Below are 23,806 nucleotides of genomic sequence, written 5' to 3' on the forward strand. Positions count from 1 at the left end.
CTGAGTTGTGCCTGGGGTCTTGCTGTTTCAGCCAGCAGCGAATGGAGGGAGAAAGCTGGCTGGAGAGCGTGTGGGCGGGTGAGATGGATGTCTGGGTAGGACACGTGGGTCTAATTTGCTGGTGTGTGAGGTGGGGTGGTGGCACCCGGACAGAGGAGCGATGCTAGGATGGAGCCGAGGCGAGGAGCACAGACTGTGCAGCGTGGGAGCACAGGCGGCTCTGGCTCAGCCAGAAGGGGAGAGGTGCCAGCAGGCTCTTGTGCAAGGGCTGTGCTGGGCAGTGGTGGTGCCTGACAGGTTCCTTGTGGGGAGGGACAGTGCCAGGGAAGTGGCACTGTCCTGCTTATCTTGGCACCCATAATCTGCTGCTGATACCTTCCTGCAGCATGGGGCAAGGGCACCGTGCTGCCGCCCAGGGCAGCTGCGGGGCTCACCTGGGCAGAGCAGGGGCAGGGCTGGCCCCTGAGCACTGGGGACAGGCTCTGCAGGCGTGGACAGATGCAGTTTGTGTACACAGATGCAGTCTGCACGTGCTGTACTTGTGCTGCCTGTGCTTCCCGACTCCCAGAGCCACCTGCCTGGGAAGCAGCAGAACCAACGAGCACCCATGGGTGGGAGGGTCCGGCTGGGGATCCTGGCTCCTTCTGCACTGCAGCTCTTTGACTCCTCGCAGAGCAAGTCTGCTGTTAATTCCCTCCATCTCTCCACAGTATCAGCAGTCCCCTCCAGGCCGGGCCGTTGGCAGGAGGGCAGCAGCGGGCAGCTGGCAGGCTGTGAGGAGCGGTCGCACATCTCTCTGCATCCGTGCTCCCGACTCACCCAGTAGAAGGTGTGGCTGGGCTGTGTGCTCCTGACTCCTGGCTCTCCTGCTCTGTCTGTTCCTGGTGGGCAAATAGGAGGCTTGGTGTGATGGGGATGCCCTGAGCCCTTGCCCCAGGAGCTTTAGGCCTGGATGTTGGTCCTGCTCCTCCCGGACGATGTGGCTGATACTCTGGAGAAGCCCTCTCTTGCCCCCTGTTTTCCAAGTGCCTGAGCTTGTGGCCGGCTGGGACCTGCGTCTCGCCCTCTGGGTCCTGAGCTTCGCCTCGGCAGTTGTGCGGATGGAGGGCCAGGTCTACTCACCGACTGTCAACACACACTATGGGAAGTTACGAGGGATGCGCGTGCCACTGCCCAGCGAGATCCTGGGGCCTGTGGACCAGTATCTGGGTGTGCCTTACGCCGCCCCCCCCATCGGGGAGAAGAGGTTCATGCCCCCTGAGCCACCACCATCCTGGTCGGGCATCAGGAACGCTACCCACTTCTCACCGGTCTGCCCCCAGAACATCCACAATGCCGTTCCTGAGATCATGCTGCCCATCTGGTTTACCTCCAATTTGGATATCGTGGCCACGTACATCCAGGACCCCAATGAGGACTGTCTGTACCTCAACATCTACATCCCCACGGAGGATGGTGAGTCCCTGCCGAGGTGCCCACAGGAGGGCAGGGGGGGGAGGGGGGGGGCCGCTCTGCCCCTCCCCAGCAGTGGTTTGTCTCACCTGGGTGTTGTGTTTGAAGCATGTGGTTGTGGACCCTGCAGCATGCTGTCTGTTTGTGGAAAGCTTTCTCTGGCCACGCAGCTCGCCCTCTTGCCCTCAGCTGCCATCTCTGTCTCGCGTGCTCCTGCTCCTTCACACCTCCCGGTCCCCCCCTCCACCTCCATGGCATCGTCACGGGTTCCTCTCTTGTGTTGCTAAATCTGAATCCGAGTCTCTGACTGCAGATCCACAGAGTGACAAGCTGGTTTGTGCTCCCCAGGTGCCGAGTGCCAGGTTCTGTCTTGAGTTGGTTCGGGTTCGTCCTTCCTTCCCCCTTCCCACCCTCCCCAGGTCCATGCGCTAGTTGCGGGTGTGGGCTGCGGCTGGGAGGAACACTCTCTGCCTCTCCCTGGGGAGATGCTCTGGCAAGGAAGGGACCGCGGAGCCCTTTTCTGGGTCCTGGTACAGATGGGAGGTTGGGAACACCAGCAGGCGCATCGCTTGGCTGCCCCCCCGTCCACCGGTGGGACAGTGGCAGAGTGATGAGCCTGGGGTGCCAGGGACCCGTGGGGCACAGTCCTGTTGGGGTGAGGCTGAGCAGCACTGGGTGCCTCCTTGTCTAACCTTTTCCTTTGTAGGGGATCCCACCTGAACTGTAAGTAGAGGGCAGAGGAGGCAGTGCCTGCCCGCGTGCCTGCCCCAGCCTCACCGCAACAGGAGCCCCCGGGGATTTTCAGTGGGCTGGAAGGGACCTGCGGTGGGTCTGCTGCGCACAGCGGAGCAGCCTGGCAGGCCGGTGGCTTCTCCCAGGCTGGCTGGCTCCACTCCTCTGTCCCTAGGGCCCTTGGCCATGGGATGCATCCTGCCTTCCTTCCCGCCCAGCACAGCTGGCCCAGAGTTTTCCTCCCACGGCGACACTCCCTCCCCACCTCCCGCGGTCCCGGGGGCGGCGGGAGGGTGGCAGCGTGGTTGTGATTGCATGCCCACTCCCGCCAGTGGAGCCTCCTGTTATTTTGTAGTCTTTTATTCATTTTACAGTAAAACGGATTTCCAAGGAATGCACCCGAAAGCCCAACAAGAAAATATGTAGGAAAGGAGGTATGTAGCAAGCTGACCGGCAGAGAGGCACAGAGAGGAAAGAGAGTGAGAGAGTGAGAAGGTGCCTGGCCGGCCCCCGGCCCACGGCATGCTCCTCCGGCACCTCTCTGTGCCGCCACCCAATCTGTGGGCCCTCTGAGCAGCCCACCCTGCCACCCCCCACTTCCCACTCGGAGGAGCGCTGCAGATGCTCCGGCCACCTCCACTTCCTGGCAGGGGGAGCCGGGACCAGTGCCGGCTGGGAGCGCAGGTCTGGGGTCAGGTCAGAGGAGGATGCTCACGTTGCTCCAGGCCTTTCAAGAACAGCTTCTCCCGGGCTGAGTCCGCACTCCCACCTTCAATCCCACTGGCACTGGCAGCCTCCCAGTCCCTGGGTATGAGGGAGAGCCTCTGATGGCGGGTAGCACTTACATGAACCCATCCCTTAGGGGTGCATCCCCTGTCGGGGGTGTACTGGCCCATTCAGGGAAGCACCTGTGTGATGGGGAACTGCAGCCCATCCTGGGCTGAGTTCTTCTCCCATTCCATCTCTGGTCATTTTGCATCCAAAGCTCCTCAGTTAGAAGCATAAAACCTCTCCTGGCTGTGTAAATGCTGCCATGTTCTGCCCCAGCCCATGGTCCTGCCAAGGCTGCTCCCCGCTGCTCACACTTCCACGCCTCTGCCAGTGAGGATCTGCTCTCCACCCCCTGGCACAGCATCCTCCCTGGGCCCCAGCCGCACCACAGGCGGCCGAGCACCTCCAGTTCAGACACATCTCCACTTTGCCTTGCCTCCATCCCCAGGGCCGCGCAGGGCTCATCTTCCTGCACTTTGGGGCAAGGGGGGCAGCTCAGCCTCCCTTGCCCCAAAGTGATCCTGTGTTCCTGGCCACTGCTGCGGGCTGGGGAGTGGAGACGTGCAAATGGGAGCTGGCTTGGCCCCTTGTCGGACACAATGCTTCACCCATCCCACTGCACGGTCCCCTTGCAGGCAGGGAGAGCCCAGGCTGCTCTGTGCATCCCAAAGCTGGATCTGCAGGCGGTCGGGCAGCCAAGCTCTTCTGAAAGGCTCAGTGCAGGGAGGGGGTGTTTGGCGGGCAGGGGCTGCCATCCTGGGCATCCCATGGCAGCAGGGTCCCTGCATCCCGGCCTCTGCCTCCCTGCATCCCTGGGGTTGGCGGGACTGGCACAGCTGGGCTTGGAGGTTTGGGGAGCACTTTCCTTCCAGCCTTTTCCCCCAGTTCTGTTGTTGGGTTTCTTTGCTTTGCTTTTCCTGTTGCTGTCCTGGCTATTCACATGCCATCTCTCTGAGTGCCAAGGCTGCCCCTGAAAGGACTGGCACATTAGGGAGTCTCCACACGCTGCCTCCGGAGCCGGCTGTGCCAGCAATCACCAGCCACTTCAAAGCGCTTCCTCTCCCGGCCCTCCCACCGGCTGCCGGGGCTGGCGGACTCCCGCCACCCCCAGCCCTATGGCCAGGGCCAGGGAAGCAGGGTCCGGGTTATCGCTGGAGAAGGGGGACAACATAAGGCACCGCAAAACACCTTGGGCGTGCTCATCTCCTGGTTCTCCCTCCCCACCGGCTCTGCTCACAGGCAGGGTTTCTTTGCAGCCCATGTGCGGTTGCCTCTGGTCACCTCCCGGGGAGCTGGTGGGAGACGTGCTCTCTGACCCCGCTGGCCTCTGCTGACTCATGAACCAGCAGATCCCCAGTGCCAGCCATTTGGGCATCCAGGTGTGATGTGCCGGGAATTAAAGCACCCAGACACTGGCGCTGCCCTTTGGCTCTGGCCACAGCTCTGGTGGCCATTGGCTTGAATTAATTGAGTCACTTGTGATGAGACATGGAAGTTCCCTGGCCCCTCGTCGTGTATTCTGGGTTGGTAATGCTTGGGGTGAGGATAATGTACCTGCAGTGCTGATTTCCTCGGGCTACATGTCATTTGAACATTGGCTCATTCTGGAATATTCTTGATTATTATTTCTAAGGCCACGTATGAGCAGTAAATAAGCTCTCCTTTCACAGAGCAGGCAACTGTGCAGTATTTTGGTGGTTCAAAACACCTCCGCTCCCACCTTACTGGAGTTTTCATGATTTCTGCCACCCCTGAGCTCAGTATATTTCATAGTAGCCAAAGGACTGCGAATTTATCAGAATTTATCCCTGGGACAGAAAAACGTCCCTGTTTCCCTGTCCAGTTGCCCACAATAATTTCCTATATGGAAATTCCCTACATGCCGGTCTCCTCCATATACATTGGTTCCTTCTCTGGGAGCAAGGCAGGGCAGCGGCGCTTTGAGAATAATTAGCCATGCATGGTGCCGAGGGAGCTGACAGCGCTGAGGCTTAGCTGAGGCTCAAGTTTTGCTGTGAAAGTAACACTGCCCACCCGAAGAGCATGTACGCACACACACGGTACAGTATCTATGTGCAAAACACAGCCCTGCCCTTTGCTTTGTGCTGCCAACACTTCCAGCCTGTGCTTGGCTGTGGTGGGTGCCAGGATGCTTTCTCCTTCCCTTCACCACCAGCCTGGGCAGGCCTTGCTGCAGGGCATGAGGAGGTGGATGTCATTTTTGGAGGGGAAAAGTGTAGCTGCCCTGCACATAGCAGCCCTCCCTGGTTTTTACTAGCGACTGCCCTAATCTCTCTGGCTGGGGCTGTGCAGAGTCTGCGATGCTGTGGAGACAAATGTGCCAGTCCAGCATCTTGCTCTGCTGTGCAAGGGTGGCTGGAGCTCCCAGCAGCTCCTGAGCTCGGGATGCGCTTCGGCTGCTCTGCGGGAAGAGCATAGTGGCTTCTCCGCTGCTCTCCAAGAAATGAACTTGTCCGAGTACCAGCTGAGGCTTCCCTATGACTGTGCAACTTCTGCAGTGCTCCCTTGCTGGGAGGCTTCTCACCAGCTTCCTGCGAAGCTTGCTGCTTTGCAAAGCTGGCTGGGAGCAGACCACCACCCTGGTGCTCCACTTCTGCTCCAGGGAGTGATTTGCAAAGGTGAGGGTAGGTGTTTGTGCTGGCAGAGGCAGCAGAGCATAAGAAGATGCAGTGCTTTTATGGAGTCCGCTCAAGGGTGGAGATAACTCCTCTGCATCACCCAGGGACCTGGGTGCTGAGTGCGCTGCAGTCCTGGAGCAAGGGCTGATGGCTGGAGGTGCCACCTGACACAGGTCCCAGGGGAGCTGCGCCTGCCCGTGGGGTTGTGCAGCAGTAGGTTCAATGGCTGTCATCAGTCCTGGTCCCATTCCTTGTCACTCCTGGAGAAGCACCTGAGCCCGTGTGGCCACCAGCATGTGTGCCTCTGGGTGCACGTGGCCATCAGACATGGTGGCAGCGCTGCTGCAGGCTCCTGCTCCCTGCAGCATCATGGCTGCTGCATGGGAGTGTGTGCCCCAGGGAGCTTGCACTGCGAAGGGGGTGCTGGGGCTGCCTGCAGCCACCCTGAGCAGACTTTTGGATCTGGAAAGGTGTCAGGTCAGGCTCCTGGTCTTCTCTTATCCACACCATGCTGAGCACAAAGGGTCCAAGGACTGAGGTTCCTCGCCCTCCTTTATCTCTGTTTGCACTGGTGTCAGTGCTGTTGGCATGGTTTACTTAAGATAGCATAAATCCAGTGTGGATGCCCCTGTTTCAGGGAAAGTGATTTTATTTTTTACTGAACTTGAGCTTAAATCTTCCTACAGCCTTCAGATAAGAGCGTATGCATCCTTCCTATCGGCCTGAACAATGTCACTTCGCACTCAGCTTAAAGTGAAGCGGCACAACAGGCATTCACACTAGGTTAGTGGAGGGAGTTTTTGATGGGTAAGGAGAGTAAGAGCCACGAGTCCTTCTGGTTTTTCCAGCTGTGAATCCACAAGCTTAAACCCATCCCCATGAGAGTAGGTTCTGCAGGGCTCTGTGTGGTGGCCTTTGCCAGTGCAGAAGAAAATCTCCTGGGATGAATGTCCTTGAACATGGCAATAACTGGTGGAGGAAGGTAATGGAGCAAAGTGCAAGGGATAGGTGAGGGAAGTAATTGCTTTCATGAGCTGTGGGGCATCGGTGGGGCATCGTGGAGGTGAACAACATAGCGAAAGCCAAAAAGCCCTCTGTCACAGCATCCTGTGTTTGCTGTAACCCCAGCCACCCTGGCACCTTCCTGCTGATGGGGAAGGCTCGTGCCACTGCTGTTCCCCTTCCCCCTGTCTGCATTACTGCACTCCTGCTTTGCCTAGCTTCCCAGCGCTACTTTCTACCGTCCCTTCTGTGGTGCGTGAAGCTCAGGTTGCCTTAGGCTTGTCCCAGCCATCCCTAAGTTCCGGGGCAGTGGTCTCCAGCCGAATCCCTCTCTGCTCAGCCAGGACAGTTGCTCAGATCACAGGGATGTTGTCCACTGCCCTCTCTTACAGCCTGACAGCTCCTCATAGCTGATTCCTCCGTCACTGTCTGCATGCACACCTTTGTCCCCTGAAGGAGACCAGGCTGGAGGGCTGCAGCCTGGCCAGTCCCAGGGCTTTAACAGCACCAGGGCCCTCAGCAGTGGAAAGGGATCTCCAGCTGCCTGTAATCGGCTGCCCAGCTCTGAAGCACGGTGCGAATGAAGGCTCGCTGCCTGTGGTCTTCATTAGAGAAAAATCCCTATCCCTTAGCAGTACCAAGGAGGTTGGCGCATAGCACCGGTTAGCAAATAGTGCATGAGTACTTCGTCATTTAAGTGCTTTCTGGGCTTGCAGCTCTTCCTAATGAAGATGCAGTAGGTCAAGCTTGCAGCCTCCTGCAAACAGGCTGGGCAACCGCACGCGCCAGGCCAAATGTGCAGCTGGCGGGTGGGCTAGGGAGAGAGCGTGGGGGAAGGATGCAGCAGGAAGGGGGGATGCTAGGGCTGGGGTGCTGGGGTGAGAGGTGGCAGGGATGGGGGTGGCATTGAGTGAAAACAGGAGAATGATGTGAGGAGCTCAGGGGATGGCTGGGTGCCAAAGCAGGAGGTGAGGAGGCAGGGCTGGGGCATGGAGGGTGTAGGTCGGGAGGTGAACTCTGAGTCAGAGAAAATCAGGATGGGTCGGGAGACAGCCAATCCATCCCTGCCCCAGGCTCTACCTCACCTCTTCCTGGCAGTGTGTCTCGCCTGGTCTTAAACACCTCCCCGGGCCACCTCTTCCAGTGCTTTCCTGCCCTTTCTGCCAGGAAGATTTTCTTCTCATCCAGCTTCAACCTGCCTTGTGTAGCTCCGGGGTGGCCTGTGCTCTGCGCAGTGGAGAGGGAGTTGCTCTTCCACCTGACCACCTTGCAGTGGCCTTTCACGTGTCAGGACGCTGCTGTAGCTCCCATCACTCCTCTGCTCCCGGGATTCGCATGACCCAGCCTCCTGCAAACTTTTCATGCCTGCTGGATTTTTCTAGACTTCTGGTTGTTGCTCCTCCGGACTTTCTCCAGCAGGTCATGGCTGCTTAAGGCATTGTGCAAGCCTCTTGCTCCGATGGAGCTGCCCCACAGCCAGCCGTTTCAAACCTCTCACTCCCCCATCACAAATTCCTTTTAAATTCAAATCCTGTCCCCCTCCATGCTGCCATCTCTGTTATCCGCCACCCATGTCACCTGCAGGATCCCGCTCCCAGAGTGGCAGTGAGGACGACTCCCCGATTTTGTCTTCTTGGCCAGTTTTGTGCTCTCCTCATCGTAGTTTCATCCAGCTGCGGGGCTGCCCCTCACTCGCGGGAGCCTTGCTGGAGGCCGTGCAAAACCCTTGCTGCGGTGGTGATGGGGCTGGCTGGTGATAGCAGCAGGGCCCTGGGATCAGCCGGGTGCCTGGCAGGACCTCAGAGCCCTGCACGTCTCAGGGAGGTCGCTGGGCAGCACAGGCACAGCATGGGCAGTCCTGTCCAGGGGAAACCCTGCTGTCACCCCTGAGGTCACTGTCACCAGGGGAACTTTTTTGGTGCAGGCATTAGGGAGCAGAGGACTGCAGGTGCTGGTCTGCAGCTCTAAGGGGATAAGGAAAGCACAGCCTCTTCCTGAAATTTGGGGCTGCAGGGCACGGGGATGGCACTACTCAGCTTTGTGCCCACAAGGGCACGCAGCCCTTTGCAGCCACAGGGCCTTGGTACAGGTCTGCACTGCGTCTGCTCCCTGCCAGCCCACAGGCCACCTCTCCTGGCTCGTGCGGCTGCATGCAGCTCAGGAAGTGCTGCACTCGGTGCACACTGTCTGCAACAGCATCCCACAGCGCCGTGCTGGGGCTGCTGGCCTGGCCCGTGCCCTGGCACCGTGGATTTGCTAAGGGCCGTGCAACGACTGGAAGGAGTTCAGGACGTTAACAGAAACCGATATTTTTAGGGTTCTGCCTTGGTCAGGGCAAGCTGGTCAGTGCCTTTGCAATCCTCAGTGAACCGTACAACTAGTCTTTTAAGAAGGGAGTTGGTACAGGACGGAGCCGAGCAGCGCAGGGAAGCACCTGTCACGATGGCTCCCTGCAGCATGCCGTGGTGGTCTCGTGCTGCGGCATTGGTGGTTTGCGGTGTAGTCACGCCAGGCACAACAAGGGGCCATGCACTGTGTGAGGGTGACAGGCAGGACCCCAGCTGGTGGTCAGTGACCACCCAGGGCAACCCTTCATGTAGGCTCTGCTGGTGGCAGGGGACGGTCGTCCCCAGTGGCAGTAGAACTGGGAGCAGGGCTCCTACTTGCACCCAGGCAGTAGGAGACAGAGCCTTGCCCCAGCGCAGAGAGCCGAGGATGCATGAGCAGGCAGGGGCCAGGCTGGGATGCAGGAGGATCGGCAAGGGCTTTGAGAGGCTGATCCGCCGCCGGCGCTGATGCTGCCCCAGGCCCGCTCTCCTCATCCTTGCTGCCCCGGCACTCCCCGAGGAGGATCTGGGAAGGGGTCCAGGTGAAGCAGCATCCTGGTGCAGCTCCCAGGGCAGTCCTGCCTGCACCCTGTGCCACCCTGGCTCTGGGAGAGGTGCAGTGTGAGTAGCCAGCAGTGCTGTGGGGTGCAGGCCTGGCCCCACCGTCTCTGCTATCATGCTATTTTTGAATTCTCTTTTGTTTTTTGTTTTTGTTTTGGTTTGGTTTTGTTTCCTTTTGCTTTCCTTTTTGTTCTGTCTCCTCGTGTTTGGTCCCTAGGAGCCAGCGCTAAGAAACAGGGCGAGGACTTAGCGGATAATGACGGTGATGAAGACGAAGGTATTTCTGTGCTCGAGGCTGCCACTGCATGACACGCAAAGCAACTCTGTTTGCCCACCATCCGCTGCCATCCCCAGGGAGCCCTGTGTGTGTCTGTCTGCTGTGCTGGGCAGCTGTGCAGGGTGGGGGGCAGGCTGGCCGGCTGTGCAGGGCGCCCAAGCCCTTCCCCTCCTCAGGACACGGGGGGGAAGCTCGTGGGGTTTTTTTGCTTTAGGAGAAGTTTGCTCCCGCTCCGCTTGAGCGAGGGCAGGGAGGAAGCATGGCAGCTTGGGAGGAGAGGAGCCCTCGGGCACCTGGGCCCATTTCACCCTGAGCCTGGTCACATCCCCCCTCATCCCTCTGGAGTCAGTGACATGCAGCTGGGAGCCAGCGACCTCTCCCTCCACCCTTGCCTGGCCCTTCCGCGGGCACTGCCGCAGGGTGGCCGTGCCAGCAGCTTGGCACCCTTGGCAGCCGCAGGGTACCTGACCATGCCCAGGAGACCCGAGGTCTACTCGCTCATGGTTTCTGTTAACTTCTTGTCCACCCAACAGGAGCGAGGTCTTGCTTGCAACCACAGCATCAGCACCAGCCGAGGCAGAGCGAGTGGGCTTTAAAGCAGATGTGATTCTAGACGTATGCCAGGGCTAAGCAAGCTGCAGAATAAGCTGTCTTTAGTAAAATGGGGTTGTTCACCTGCAGGGTATGGAGTCGGTGTGTTTGGCTGCAGGGATGTGAAGAGGAGGCAGGAGGAAGGGTCAGCCAGGGTGCAGCCCTAATGTGCCAAGGACAGTAAAACCTCATGGTGTGCAGGAGTCCCAGGGCAGCTCGGGCACTGCCTGGCAGATGGCGTTTAGGATCTGGGAAACAGATTAAAAGCTTTTTCCTTGGCAATACCAAAACCCTGTTGTTTTCTCCCACTAACCTGTGCCCCAGGATCTCTTGTACCAGGGTGTAAACTGGCATTCAGCCTAAGTGACTTGACTCTGCTAAATCCCTGCACACTAAAACGTGCTGCAGCAATTAGGAGCCGTTTATTCCCTGGTACATCTCTGCACATTGCTGCCATTCTTCTGTGAGGATGTCCCTTTGTGTGTCAGTGGGAGTGTGTGGCAGGGAGGAGAGGACACAGGCACAGGCACCGATGTTCCTGCCCTTCACATTTAAAGCATGTGGCCCTGGGAAGAGTTGTCCTGCCATAGCTCTGCCTCATGGGCAATGTCTGTCCCGGAGGAGCCACAAGTGCTTTTTGCTCCCCAGGTCTGTGCCTTTGCCTGGCTGCATCCTGGTGATAGGAAAAGGGCCGGCACAGGTTTTGCCATATCCTCATTCTCCTGGAGGGAAGAGGTTTTCTATACAGAAGGGAGGCCACCCTTAGCCATGCCGCAGGCCACAGCTGGAGGTGGGGATGGCCAGAGGTACCCATCAGCCTGCCCTGCAGCACCCTGCGATGGGCAAGCTGCGAGGAGGAGTGGATGTGGGCAGGGGTTAGGTGGGTGTGAGGGAGCATGTCCACCCTGGCCAGACATCCCCGCTGAGTTGGTGTGGCTGTGCCTCGGGAGTTCCAGCCCCACGGGGACTGTGGTGGGGGCTGTCTGCCACGATGGTGCCGTGCACCGCTGAGGGAGGCAGGCAGGGAGCAGCGGCTGGCTGGCGCAGCTGAGGCCAAGCAGCCCCAGCAGGCGATGCCAGCCCGCCCCAGCAAGGCGCTAGGTGCAGGTGAGCACAAGGGAGGGCAAAGTCCATTGGTGCTGGCTCACCAGCGCAGGAGAGGGCTGGGCACTGCAGGCATGTGGGACGTGGCACCATCTCCATGATGGGTGCAACCACCTCCTCAGTGTAACGTGGGCGAGATGTACCAGGAGCTGAGCACGGGTGTTCTTCCCTCATGCCCGGGCTCAGCTCCATGAGGGATCCCAGGCCAGCGGGGCAGAAGGGGCAGGATGTCCCCTGGACAGGGCCAATCAAGAGAGGGAGCATGGCTGCTCCCTGTCCCCTAGGCTCCCGCAGTCCTTTCTCTCTGGCCCTCAAGGTCCCATTCCCCATCCTCACTCCATGCCTCATGCCCTGTCCTTGTCCAGACACCATGCTCACCTCCCTGACATGCACACGTGCACACACTGTCTGCCTCATCACCATGTCTGTGTCTGGGCACTGGGGTGCCATGGGTTCACATCCAGGCAGCCAGCAGGTTTCTGCCTTCCCAGGCGAATGGGAAGGGGAGATGGGAGAGTCAGACATTGGAGCACCCACCAGTGCCCCCTGCCTTCCAGGTCCTGCACACCCCCATCCCTGCCCCCCGCCAATGCCAGCTTCCAGGACTGCCAGAGCCGAGGGCTTGGGTCCAGCCAAAGATGGGACATGGGGCTGCATCCCAGGGCTGGACTCTGCAAATCCCACCTGCAAGCATGGAGGTGCTGCTGGTCTGGCTCCCACATGCAGCCAGAGCCCGGCGCCGGGGAAGAGTAGCCGGGTCCAGCCAGCATCTCTCCTGCATGTGCTGAGACCCCCAAGGGACAGCAGTGTGGGGACGGCGCAGCAACTGCTGCCACCCAGAGAAGGGCTCCGGGGGGTTGGTTCAGTGGTGGTCGGCTTTGGAGATCCATGCTGTGGCCCCCAGGAGAGCTCTGGGTTTGGCTCCTAAGTCCTCTCCCCAGTCCTGGCAGCTGGCATTGCCCTCGTCCTTGGTCTGCCTGTCGGGCAGGGTGCTGTGGCCATCGGCGGGGTCCTGTGTTTAACCGCCTCTCCTTCCAGACATCCGGGACAGCGGGGCCAAGCCAGTGATGGTGTATATCCACGGTGGCTCGTACATGGAGGGCACGGGGAACATGATAGACGGCAGCGTCCTGGCCAGCTACGGGAACGTGATTGTCATCACCCTGAACTACCGCGTTGGAGTGCTTGGTATGGGCTGGCCAGCGTGGGCTGTGCCGCCAGCACGGCCGGGCAGCGGGATGAGCCCCCACGGCTGACCGGGCTTGAATCAGCCGGGAAGGGGGCAGTGGGGGGTGTGGGGCCTGGCGGGATGGGTGCTGCGCTGTGGGTGCTGCCCCTGACCTCCACCCCGGACACTGAGTGGGGTGCCACGTGGCAGTGCCCCCAGCGGGCAGTTGCAGAGTGGTCTGGCTCCTGGCACAGGCCCCCTCAGGCTCATTTACACAACCTGGCTCAGCTGAAAGCAAATATTGGTCTGCGGTTAAATAAATAATAAATGTGTTTACCCAGCATCTCCTCCTGAGAGGGCTTGGAGCGGTGAGCTGCCAGTGGGTATTGCCTGGCTGCCCCTGGGGACCCAGCAGCTCTCCCACCCCAGGCACAGGCTGCCTCCAAGCTGTTGAGCTGCCAGGTTCCCTGCAGCTGCCCACTGTGGCCTGGCTGTCTGCAGAGGGGGTCACCGAAGGGTGTTGAGTGCTGTATAGAGGAGGGTGGCAGTCCCATTTTCATGAGCACTGGTGACCTAGAGAGGCGAAATGGGGACACAGGGTCAAAAGGCAGTGCAGTCTCCTGCCTGCTGCTGCAGAAACCCCTGGGGGCTGGGACACAGATTTGCCTGGAGCATCACTGCTGCCTCCCTTAGCAGCAAGGAGAACAAGGGGTGCAGAGGTTTGGGGAGAGCTCCTTCCCAGCCAAGCTGCTGGCAGGGCCAGCTCTCTTCCTGGCCATCCAGCCTGGCACAGCGCTCTCCCCGGGCAGCTGGCCTCCCGGCCGGTACCCAGAACAGCACATCCCTCTGATGGCCTCTGGACCCCATAGTCTCTTGGGTGAGATGGCAGTTACCTGGTAGAAAATAGACTTTTCAGTAAAAACAAGCCTATTCAAGACCTTTCAATATTAAAAGTCAGGCCCTTAAGGTGGATAGGTGCAAATTTAAGAGACATAAGTCACAATATGAAATAAGACTTAAATGGTGCCATCGTCATCTCCATTAAAGTGCTGCAGCATGCCTGGCCAGAGCACCTCCAGTGCCAGAGCAGCGCCGGCACTACTCCCTGCCTGCTGGGGTTACCCGCCTGGATTTTACCTCAGGACCATGGTTTTGGTTTCCTGCTTTGAGTCAAAGCAAATGAAACACTGATAGCTTATCTTGGGTGTTCCCTTTGCTATTGAAAGCATTTCTCAGCATCTTCCTCACTGAGAGGCTTTGTATTTCAAGCTGCAGTCAGTTCCTCTCTGCCCAGCCCATCTCCTTACATTTATAGAACCTCCTCTGGGCCATGCTAGTCCATGGAAAGCATCGGCTGTGCACGCACTCAGCCTGCTTGCAGCCACAGGTGCTTTCTTGGCTTTCCTTGGAGCACGCGTGAGACATCTTGATTTGTTATTAGCACAGGTAGTGGTCTGGGTAGGACAGGGCTTCGTGCCCATCACCCTGTCACTGCTTGCAGTTGGCTGGAGAGGCTCCCCGGGGCTTGCAGCTGCAGTCGTAGCCTTTCGCCCCTCTGTGCTGTGCAGAGGGTGGCTGGAGCTCGGTGGTGTCCCTGCTCCAGCTTAGAGCTCACAGGACTCTCTTGGTAGTGGGGTCTCATGTTGTGGTGGGACAGGGTCCCATAGAAGCTCCCCTAGGCCTGGGGAAGGGGGGTGGGAGGTCAGGACACCCCCTGCTTCCTCATCCCTAACCGGGCTCCCCTTGGCCCGCAGGGTTCCTGAGCACAGGGGACCAGGCTGCCAAGGGCAATTACGGGCTGCTGGACCAGATACAGGCACTGCGCTGGGTCAGCGAGAACATCGCCTTCTTTGGGGGAGATCCCTTGCGGATCACTGTCTTCGGCTCCGGCATTGGTGCCTCCTGCGTCAGCCTGCTCACCCTCTCCCACCACTCTGAAGGTAGGTGCCAGCTGCGCCTGAGGATGCTGCGGCTGCGAGCAAGTGCCCTGCTGATGCTACCATGGAGAAGGGAGCCCGCCCAGGTACCACCGGCCACCCTAGCAAAGTCAGGGCTGCTTTTTAATTAGTCACTGGTGAGAGCCTGACCCAGGACCAGGAAGCAAAACCTTCTCATCGTGGGCAGGGAGAGGCCAGCAGCAGAGCACATGGGAGCCAGGGATGGAGCTGGTGCTCCCAACGTACAGGGCTGCAGCCCGGGGCCAGCACCTGGGCGTGGGGAGAAGTGGGGACCCCTCCTGTGGCGCCCTGCCCAGGCTTGCCCACATGCAGGTGTGGAGGGCGTGTAGGGCATCATGCAGGGCACTGGGAACACAGATCTCAGTGCTAGGAAAGGCATTCATACTGGAATAGAGGGGAAACCAGACCTGAGCCTGGGGAGGGATGGAGGGCCCCATCTTGCGAGACTGGGAGAGCTGGAAGTGCTGTGACTAGCAAAACACAGGTAGAAGTGACATGATTGATATCTGTAAATATAGCAGAGTGTTTACTCTAGATTAAGAAAGGAATTATTTATGCTAAAAGATCGTGTTGGCATAAGAGCAAATGCATGTAAACCACCTGCAAAGACATTTACATTGATCATTGGGGAAAAAAAAAATTAACCATGGGAGTAGAGGTGTTCGTGATAAACTTCCTAAAGGAAATCACAGGAGCAAAGCCTGAACTGCACATGGTCCACAGGGGACCAGCCTGCCAGGGACTTGGTCACAGGGGCTTTATGTGAGGGTGCAGCCCTCTTCCAGTGCTATGTCCCCAAGCGTGGTGCAGGGGAGAAGGGGGCGTGTATGGGAAGTGGACATGGACGTGAGTCTGCACCTCAGAGACATACACAAAATTGCACTTGAAGCCATTGAGAAGAGCTGCAGCCCTGCTCAACACCCTGGGAACTGTACAGGAACGAAGGAGACCTTCATAACCTCAGCAGGGCTGATGGCATGGCGGAGGGTGTAGGGGAGGAGGCTGGCACTGGCCAGGCTGCCCGCAAAGTTGGGCAGCCTTCCTCCAGCCCTGGGAGCTGTCAATGGACTGATTGCCCCAATATTGAAAGCAGAAATGATCTCAGCCCAGGCTGCTGCAAAGGTGGCTGCACCAGCACCAGCATCACGGTCTGCTTGGTAGTATTTGATGTGGAGGTTGTCAGGTGCTGCGGGCAGCATGAGGCTGGCATTAGTTGTGGTGAGAGGTGGCAGAGCCTGTACTCGTGGTGGGGAGTGAAGGGCAGCATCCTGCTGAGCCCAGACCTGGCACAGGGCTTGTAGGATGCTGGCAGTTCACCATGGAGTCAAAGGCAAGCCCAAACCAGCTCTCTTCTCCCAGATTTATCCAGCTACTCTTTTGGTTAAACTTGCCTGATTCCGGCAAACCACTTGCCCTGTGGTGAGCCCACCCCCACGCAGAGACCCATCGCCGTGGGCTCTGCTTCCCACTGATTGCCCTTCCCCAGGAACAAGAGTGGGGCTGACAGGCTGCCTGTGCCTCCACACCCATCCCTGCTGTCCATCAGGGTGCCCAGCGGTTGCAGCTGGCTGCCAGCGTCTCCTTGGATGGGCCAGCGAACTGGAGAGGCTGACACATGCTGCCACGGCCCATGGGATCAGAGTAAGCAGAGGAGCTCCAGAGTCTCCTGGGTGGTGGGATATCCCAAGCAGGCTCTGGAGCCCACCAGTGCCCCATGCTCCCTCTGTGCTGGAGCTCATGGCACAGCCAGCACCAGCCCACCCTGTGCAGAGTGCTCCTGCTCTCAGGGCAGCTGCTCCCACTGCTGGGCTCCCCTTGGTGCCACAAGGACCAGAGCTCGGGGGGATGCTCTGCCCCACAGACCTGACAACAGAGGCATGTCTAGACCTGGTGGGCAGCTGCTTCCCAAAAGCTGGCAGCTTGGGTGCTCCTACATTAAGTCCATGATGGTCCCTGGTCTTCCATGACTGTGCCACAGCCTGCTGGCTCTGCTGTTACCATCGCTGGTGCCCTGCCATGTTTGAGTAAACCAGGGAGAAACAAAAAGGCAGGTAAAGCTGAAGTGATCCAGCCCTGGCAGCGTGTATGGAGCTGCTGTTGCCTGCTCAGAACTTGTCTGTTCTGGGTAAGCCCCTTTCCCTGCCTCCCCAGAGCGCTCAGGACACTTGTGCTCAGTCTGTGCTCCCATGTGAGTGCCCGGTGCCTGAAGTCAGCCCCTCTGTTGTCCTGCTCCCCCCATGACAGCTCCTGAACAGGATGCTCCTGGGGCTGTTGCCCCATCCTCTTCAGGTGACTTGGCCAAATATTAACAGGTATTAGACTACAATAAGCTCAAGAACATGGAAAATGTGAGTTACACCTACAGAGGCGCTGCTGATGTTGCAATGCCAGAGCAGGGCAGAACCAGGGCTGCCCTCACTGCTTTTGGGGCTCCTGGGGTAGGATTCCTAGCTACCCAGAGCCATGTGGGGCAGGCAGCAGCTCTCCAGGCCACAGGAGGAGATGCTTTTGATGGCTAAAGCCAGAGGATGCTTCACTTGTGTTAGATGGTATATTGAGCAGTGTGTAGGAAAGGAACATGGGTAGATCTTTGCAGACTTGTTTCTGACCAGCAGGCAGGGCAGGGGATGCTCTGCAGCTGCAGGGTCCCGTGCGGGGCCATGCTGTCCCTGTGTGGATGCCTGGGACTCTGCGTGCCCTCCTGCCCTTGTGCAAGCACCCTGGGTAGCATGGGCACAGGGGTGGGGAGTCTTTTACAGGCTGAAAGCTCCTGCAGAAAGAAAAAGGGTTTTCTCTGCCCATACTGAGTGTGAAAGGCTGGGGAGGGGACACTGGGTGTAATGCGTTTGCGATGCTTCTTAGGGTGCTCCTCTCCATCACGGGAGTGCCTGTGAGGCAGGCAGGGATTGTGGGGAGGTGCTCTCTGTCCAGGAGTCTTCTCTGGGATTGGGTGCGTCTGGCAGGGCAGCCCCAAGGCTGCAGACTGGTTTTTATTGCCAGATAGTGACACCTCTTTGGAAGCTGCCCAGGTGGCCCCAGCCACTTGTACAGGCCCGGGATGGAGGGAGCAGCATGGAGAGAGGCTGGGGGTGGATTGGAGGAGGTGCTCCCCGACTCCAGCCATGAAAAATACTGTCGTGCCAGTATAGCACTTTTCAGGTGACACTAGGCTTTCTGCCACTAAACCCTGCACCTGCGTGCCATGTCCTTTGCTGCCCCATCCAGCCCCAATGCCTGTGGTGTGGTCCCCCTGCATCGCAGCGGTGCTGGGTGCCCGGCACCTTCACTGCTGTGGCAGGGGAGCTGCTGCTGGCTGTAAATGCTGTGAGATGGGAACGGAGCACTCAGTGCTGCAGCCAGTGTTGCATCAAAGCAAATGGCCATAAAATGACCTCAAAAAAACCCCTGCGCCGGAGCACCCATCTCCCCAGGGATGGGGCAGCCGGCTCTGGAGCATGGCGGGGGAGCTGCACTAAGATGCAGCGTGCAGACCAAGCACATTTGTTTTTATCACATCAAAATAAAACTCATAGTGATCAAGAGCTATTAATGAAGCTGCTAATTTGTGCCTGCTCTGCCAGGCACTGTGAGAGGCAGACACTGGAGGCTGGTGCAGCGCACGCTGTGTCTGGCTGCCGGGGAGACCCATGGCTCCCCTGCCAGCCTCAGCCCTTGTAGGCGGGTAGATTCCTCGCCAAGGACCAAAGTGCTGCTTCTCTCCCCAGCCGGCCATGCCAGGGCAAGAGCAGTCACTGCCAGGCAAACCTATTGTGCTTCCTTTGCCCCATCTCCTGCTCCATGGGGGCTGCTGCCCTTCACTGCCAGCTCCGGGGATGCTCAGACCTCAGCTGTACAAGGCACCCAGCACCCTGCTTTGAGCAGGGCTTGGCCCAGACAACCCCAGAGGTGTTTCCAGTCTCAGCTACTGTGCAAAGGGAAGGGAAAATCAGGAGCTGGCAGCAGCCTGCAGCATCGGGCACCCTCTGCAGAGCCTTGGTCCTACCGCTTGGCTCTGCTGTGCTGTGGCGGCCAGCTCTGCAGGACGCGGGGTGCGTCGGGACCCTCAGCTCAGAGGGGAACAGGCAGGGAAGGCAGAGCTGCATCTTCCTGCCTGGGCCCCAGCAGACTGGAGGGCTCCAGGGTGAGCTGCAGGGTGGCGATGCCTCCCTGGGGTGTTTGTCGGCTTTCAGCTGCGTGCTGGCATAGAGGGGGAGGACATGGCAGGTCTGGGCTCTCACAGACTCCTGGGTCTTCCTAGGTCAGGATGTGGCCATGCAGAGACACAGCAAAGAGGCTGCATCAGGGATGTGAGAAGCTGTTGGTGACACCAGCTGCCCGTGCTTCCCCAGGCAGGGGCGGGCAGGGGCAGAGCCCAGCCTGGTGGGTCTGTCTGGGAAGTGATGCTGCTTGCAGGGAGCAATAGCTGCTGCTGGGACAGCATCTCCTGGGAGTCAGGGAACCCCCATCCTGGCGCTTTGGCATGTGGATGATGGTGCAGAGCAAGCAAACCTATGGCCAGTCTCCAGCCCATGGGCTGGGTACAGCTTTCTAGGGCACTGGGAGGTGACAAACAGAGCTTGTGACTTCTCTTTGTCCCCACGCATGGGACTGTACGTCAGGTACTTGGCAGAGCAAGGACTGTGCGTGCAGACAAGAGCTATCGACATGGTGGCCGGAAGCCAGGAGCCTCCAAACACTTCTACTGTGGGAAGGTGCATGCTCCCCTGCAGAGCGGCACGGCCTTAGCTGCACAAGGGGTCTTACGCAGGCACTCTGCATTTCAGGGGGCCGAGGGCAGCCCTGTGGCCACCATGCTGCTGCACCAGCACCATTCGGGGACCGCCTGAGACAGTCCCTCATGGTGAGCGAGTGCTGGGGTCTGGTGAGGGCGCAGGCAGCACTCGGGGTGCAGGAGAGGGCTGGCCAGAGAGCAGGGTCCCCAGGATGCACCCCGAGCCCGGCTGCCTTTCACCGCCCTGGAGGCTCCGCTTCCTTGCCGCCCTTTGTATTCTGAGCACAAGCACCATTGACATGGGGCTGGAGCACAGCCATGCATTCCTCCGCCTGGGCCAGGGCCTTTGTGGCCCCATTTTCCAGGGCGAAAGTCCACTCCCTCTGTGTTCCCGGTGGCAGAAAGGCCCTCTTTGTGCATCTGGCAGCGTGCTCCTGCGGGGACGGATTGGCACCGAGCAGCCCCAGCTGGGCAGGAAGCAGCAGGGAGGGGGATGAGGGGGACCCTGACAAAGCGGTGGGGTGGGACATGCAGGGTTAAGTGTCCCCGAGCAGGCATTAACTCTCCCGCTGCTGCCAGCCTGCAGCCTGGCTTCTCAGCGAAGCCAGTGCCACCCTGGGCTGGAGGATGGCGCTGATCCGGAGGCAGCGTGTGCCCCTCAGGAGCTCAGGCAACATGTCCTTGGGGTGGCCAGGACAGCGTGGGCTGCTCAGCAAGGCCAGGCTGTGATACAACCACAGCCCCTCTCCTCCCCACACGGAGACAGAGGGATGCCAGACCATCCCCTGCAGTGGGATCCTCGGGGAGTACAGCAGCCCTTGGTTGCTGCCAGGAGCACCCGCTGCATGCCCAGCTGTCACCCTGCCACCCTCGTGGTGGCCCTGAGCTGAGCCCCCTGTGTGAGCCCGGCTCAGCGGGCAGCACAGCCCGGGTCAAGGCCAGGCATGGGCTGGAGCGCTGGGTCCTCGCAGGGGTCCAAGGGCATCGATGCCTTCTCCACGCTGCATCCTGCACTGCAGCGCTGCGGTATTGGAACGGCACTCACCCTCTCATGCTGTGAGCTTCCTCCGCTCCTTGCCTGTCTTGCAGGTCTCTTCCAGAGAGCCATCATCCAGAGCGGCTCTGCACTTTCCAGCTGGGCAGTGAACTACCAGCCCGTGAAGTACACCAGCATGCTGGCCGACAAGGTGGGCTGCAACGTGCTGGACACGGTGGACATGGTGGACTGCCTGCGGCAGAAGAGTGCCAAGGAGCTGGTGGAGCAAGACATTCAGCCAGCTCGCTACCACGTGGCCTTTGGGCCAGTCATTGATGGGGATGTGATCCCGGACGACCCGGAGATCCTGATGGAGCAGGGCGAGTTCCTCAACTACGATATCATGCTGGGGGTCAACCAGGGCGAGGGGCTGAAGTTCGTGGAGGGCGTAGTGGACCCCGAGGACGGCGTCTCGGGCAGTGACTTTGACTACTCGGTCTCCAACTTTGTAGACAACCTGTATGGCTACCCCGAGGGAAAAGACACCTTGCGGGAGACCATCAAGTTCATGTACACGGACTGGGCTGACAGGGACAACCCCGAGACACGTCGCAAGACTCTGGTGGCCCTCTTCACTGACCACCAGTGGGTAGAGCCATCGGTGGTGACGGCCGACCTGCACGCCCGCTACGGCTCCCCCACCTACTTCTACGCCTTCTACCACCACTGCCAGAGCCTGATGAAGCCTGCGTGGTCTGACGCAGCCCACGGGGATGAGGTGCCTTATGTGTTCGGGATCCCCATGATTGGCCCCACAGACCTCTTTCCCTGCAACTTCTCCAAGAACGACGTCATGCTCAGCGCCGTGGTGATGACCTACTGGACCAACTTTGCCAAGACAGGGTGAGTGGGGATGGGTGCTGTGCCTGGGAGGTCTGCACTCACTGCAGCTCGGGACCATGCTGTGGTGGGGGGGGTGTCATGCCTGGTGTGGGACACTGAGCCCCCTGTGCCCAGAGGTCCGTGTGCTGCACCTTCACTGGAGTCAGGGCATCAACCACACAGTGAAAAGCTGAGAGCATGGCCAGCCCCCAGGACAGGACCCAGCCAAACACAGGGATGGGGAGGTTGATTGGCCGTGGTTATCATGGGTGAGACTTGACCCAGGGTTGTGGTGCTGGCCAGCCATGCAGGACCTTTCGCCAGCCCACCCTGTGCCACCACTGGCAAAGGTCCCTCCAGCCTCCATCTCTGCATCTGGCTCTCCCTTCTCCCCTCTCTGACTTGTCCCAGTGCTAGCTCTGTTTTGCCTGTTTTTCACAGGGACCCCAACAAGCCCGTCCCCCAGGACACCAAGTTCATCCACACCAAGGCCAACCGGTTTGAGGAGGTGGCCTGGTCCAAGTACAACCCCCGTGACCAGCTGTACCTGCACATCGGGCTGAAGCCACGGGTACGTGACCACTACCGGGCCACCAAGGTGGCTTTCTGGAAGCACCTGGTCCCCCACCTGTACAACCTGCACGATATGTTCCACTACACCTCCACCACCACTAAAGTGCCGCCACCTGACACCACGCAGAACTCCCACATCACCCGCCGGCCCAACAGCAAGATCTGGACCACCAAGCGCCCCGCCATCTCGCCTGCCTACAACAGCGAGAACGGGAAGGAGAAGTGGAGCCCGGAGCAGGAGGCAGGCACCCTGCTCGAGAGCCCCCGCGACTACTCCACCGAGCTGAGCGTCACCATCGCCGTGGGCGCCTCCCTCCTCTTCCTCAATGTGCTGGCCTTCGCCGCCCTCTACTACCGCAAGGACAAACGCCAGCAGGACATGCACCGGCAGCCCAGCCCCCAGCGTGGAGCCACCAACGACATTGCCCACGCACCTGATGAGGAGATGCCCTCCTTGCAGGTGAGCCAGGGGCACCATGAGTGCGAGGCTGTGCCGCCCCACGATGCCCTGCGCCTTGCCACTCTGCCCGACTACACCCTCACCTTGCGCCGCTCTCCGGACGACATCCCGCTCATGACCCCCAACACCATCACCATGATCCCCAACTCGCTGGTGGGGTTGCAGACCCTGCACCCCTACAACACCTTCACTGCTGGCTTCAACAGCACGGGGCTCCCGCACTCACACTCCACCACCAGGGTATAGCTGCCCGCCGCCGGCGCACACGCATGCACGCACGCACACGCACGCAGCAGACACTGGCAGAGGGACCGGCGGGGCCGACGGAACCCCCGGATGGAGGGGCAGTGCCCACGGACAGTGCGTCACCGAGCCTGGAGACCTGCAGGGTTCCGGTGCGGCCGGATGCCCCACTCTCCCCCCGGCGCTTTCTTTCGTTCCTATCTAATTTTTGAGAAGTGCTTTGACTCTCCCGGCTCCCAGCCAAAGGGCCCAGTGGGTGGCCCCAGGGCACCTGTAGGGTGCAAGGGGGACACAGCGTAGCCCCTGCGCCCATGCACTAGTGGGGTGCTGGCGGTGGCCATGGGGCTCCCCGCACCAGGGCTGTGCCTCCCCATGGGCGATCACATCTCCAGCGCTCCGCCCGCTCAGCACCCTGGGACTGACGAGGAGCAGGGCCGGGCATCCCTCTTGGCCGGTGCCCGGGCATCCCCAGGCAGCTTGGCATCCCGAGTGCCCTGGAAAAGGCTCCTTCACTGTGTTGAGAAGTGGCCCCAGGCCATGGTGCTATAGGCAGAGGGAGCAGGCAGGGTCTGGGGACCTGGCCTCACGCTGGGTGCAGGCGCTGGGGCCGGTGCTGGGGCTTGGGGACCCCGGGGACGCTGGGACTGGGGCCCTAGGCTGGAGACTTGGCACCTCTACCCCTCTTTGCGCTGCAGAGAATCTCTTTTGTGTCAGTCGTTTCTCTTTGCAGAGACGTTTTTTAAGCAGATCTTTAGTTCTTTACACACTAACGGAGTCGCCGCGTTTTGTCCTTTGTAAAGATTTTAAAACCAAGTGTTCTTGATATAAAATAAAAAGCCAGTTAGAAGCCAGCGTGTGCGCGCGGTGCCGGCCCCCACGGCCCCCACCTGCCGCGGGTGGGCACCAGGCAGGGCACTGCCTCCTGCGCCGCAGGGCCGCGCTCTTTTGTATTTTTGATATTCTCTCTCCTCTGTTGCCCATGCCCACGTATCTCAGCCAAATAGCCTACCTGATGGCCTGCCTGTGAGCACCCCCTGCCCCGGCCCACCCCACTGCCTCCACCGGCCAGTGCCACCCACAGCCCTGCATGGGCATCACCCGCTGTGAGCACCGTCTGCCCACCCCCATCAACCCAAGGCAGCCCCCCGGCACCATGTCCCTGTGCTCCCAGCCCTGCCCTGCTCCCCCGGGAGCATCCCACGTCCCTTCACCACTGCCCCGGGGCCACGCTGTGACCTCCCTGCCCGCACCACAGCTGAAAGCAGAACCAGCGGTTTGCGGCCTGCGGCAGGGGTGGGCAGTGCTGTGGGGCTGGCAGGAGCAGGGTGAGCTGTGCACTGACAGCGACTCTGCCTCCC

The 23,806-nt window shown here is 59.8% G+C and overlaps 1 protein-coding gene across 3 annotated transcripts; it reads left to right on the forward strand.

Annotated features, from left to right (window-relative positions):
- The first annotated feature begins 977 nt into the window (after positions 1-977).
- On the forward strand, positions 978-22,451 carry NLGN3 (neuroligin 3). Of its 3 annotated transcripts, XM_050901614.1 has the most exons (7): positions 978-1,455; positions 2,559-2,618; positions 9,702-9,761; positions 12,495-12,644; positions 14,379-14,564; positions 20,404-21,193; positions 21,614-22,451. In XM_050901614.1, exons 1-7 carry the CDS (start codon positions 978-980, stop codon positions 22,449-22,451), a joined length of 2,562 nt encoding a protein of 853 aa, XP_050757571.1. The 3 variants fall into 3 exon arrangements, with proteins under 3 accessions (XP_050757571.1, XP_050757572.1, XP_050757573.1); XM_050901615.1 differs by lacking the exon at positions 2,559-2,618; XM_050901616.1 differs by lacking the exons at positions 2,559-2,618; positions 9,702-9,761.
- Positions 22,452-23,806: the final 1,355 nt, after the last annotated feature.

Source organism: Gymnogyps californianus, chromosome 9 (genome assembly GCF_018139145.2).
Source record: "Gymnogyps californianus isolate 813 chromosome 9, ASM1813914v2, whole genome shotgun sequence".
In the NCBI taxonomy this organism is placed as follows: Eukaryota; Metazoa; Chordata; class Aves; order Accipitriformes; family Cathartidae; genus Gymnogyps; species Gymnogyps californianus.